Source organism: Anas platyrhynchos, chromosome 30, assembly GCF_047663525.1.
Source record: "Anas platyrhynchos isolate ZD024472 breed Pekin duck chromosome 30, IASCAAS_PekinDuck_T2T, whole genome shotgun sequence".
In the NCBI taxonomy this organism is placed as follows: Eukaryota; Metazoa; Chordata; class Aves; order Anseriformes; family Anatidae; genus Anas; species Anas platyrhynchos.
The window spans coordinates 2,478,493-2,480,133 of NC_092616.1; the positions used below are offsets into that span (position 1 = coordinate 2,478,493).

The 1,641-nt window shown below is 48.3% G+C and overlaps 1 protein-coding gene across 1 annotated transcript; it reads left to right on the forward strand.

Moving 5' to 3' along the window:
- Positions 1 to 224: 224 nt before the first annotated feature.
- LOC119714664 (olfactory receptor 14A16-like) lies at positions 225 to 1,199 on the forward strand. Its single transcript, XM_072029430.1, has one exon. It carries the CDS (start codon positions 240 to 242, stop codon positions 1,197 to 1,199), a length of 960 nt encoding a protein of 319 aa, XP_071885531.1. The 5' UTR covers positions 225 to 239.
- Positions 1,200 to 1,641: the final 442 nt, after the last annotated feature.

A 1,641-nucleotide genomic window follows, 5' to 3' on the forward strand; every position in this document is an offset into this window, starting at 1 on the left:
AGATTTCACTTGAGTACAGCAGTAATGCCAAGGACTTCCAGAGTCCCTTGCTCCCAGTGGCACCCTCTGGTAGCATAAACCAGAGCTCTACCAAGGAATGTGCAGCAGAGGTTTTCCTAAAAGGGAAGCAGCAGTTCTGAGGTTTAACAAGAAACAGAGTAGGTTTTGCTCACAGGGCTGAGCCTAACATTTTGCTGTATTTCCCTCCTCAGACAGGTCCTCATGCCCAGAGGAATCAAATGTCCAACAGCAGCTCCATAACTGAATTCCTCCTACTGCCATTCGCAGACACAAGGGAGCTGCAGCTCCTGCACTTCGCGCTCTTCCTGGGCATCTACCTGGCTGCCCTCCTGGGCAACGGCCTCATCTTCACTGCCGTAGCCTGTGACCACCGCCTCCACACCCCCATGTACTTCTTCCTCCTCAACCTCGCCCTCCTCGACCTGGGCTGCATCTCCACCACTGTCCCCAAAGCCATGGCCAATTCGCTCTGGGACACCAGGGCCATTTCCTATGCAGGATGTGCTGCACAGGTCTTTCTGTTTGTCTTTTTGATGTCAGCAGAGTATTCTCTTCTCACCATCATGGCCTACGACCGCTACGTTGCCATCTGCAAACCCCTGCACTATGGGACCCTCCTGGACAACAGAGCTTGTGCCCAGATAGCAGCAGCTGCCTGGGGTTCTGCTTTTCTCAATGCTGTGCTGCACATTACCAATACATTTTCACTGTCCCTCTGCCAAGGCAATGCTGTGGACCAGTTCTTCTGTGAAATCCCTCAAATCCTCAAGCTCTCCTGTTCACAGTCCTTCCTCAGTGAAGTTTGGGTTCTTATGGGTAATCTTTTCATCGACTTTGGGTGTTTTGTATTCATTGTGCTCTCCTATGTTCAGATCATCAGGGTCGTGCTGAGGATGCCCTCTGAGCAGGGACGGCACAAAGCCTTCTCCATGTGCCTCCCTCACCTGGCTGTGGTCTCCCTGTTTCTCAGCACTGCCATGTTTACCTACCTGAAGCCCCTCTCCATCTCCTCTCCATCTCTGGACCTGGTGGTGGCAGTTCTGTACTCAGTGGTGCCCCCAACAGTGAACCCCTTTATCTACAGCATGAGAAACCAGGAGCTGAAAGTTGCACTGAACAAAGTGATTTCATTGAGAGTTTTCATTGCTCGTAAACTTCTCATCTCTCTCCACAAATGACTCACAGTATATTCATGAGAGTCCTGTTCATTTATTTATTATTATTATTATTATTATTATTATTATTATTATTATATTGTTGTTGTTGTTGTTAAGTACCTTTGTGATGTTCTGACACACATTTGATTTTGTCTCATTTCATCTGAAACATCAACCTGCTCTCCTTCTCTGTAGCCTTGATAAAATACGTGTGCCACTGGGTCTGAGCTGACTCCCTCATAGTATCTTTTTGGTATGTTGGCTTCTACAGGCAAATGAGATGTCTGCAGTCTCCATGGAGGAAATGTTGAACCAGCAGGCACAGGGAAGGTGGGTCTGGAAAAGGATTCAAGTCATCCTCAGGCACAAGTGATTGGCACAAAGCTGCACCAGAGGCGGTTCAGACTGGACATTAGGAAACATTTCCTCACCATGAGAGTGTCAGACATGTGGTGGTTTTACT

Bases quoted from the DNA above. Each gene is read 5' to 3' on its own strand.
- LOC119714664 (XM_072029430.1), top strand. From the start codon at position 240: ATGTCCAACAGCAGCTCCATAACTGAATTCCTCCTACTGCCATTCGCA.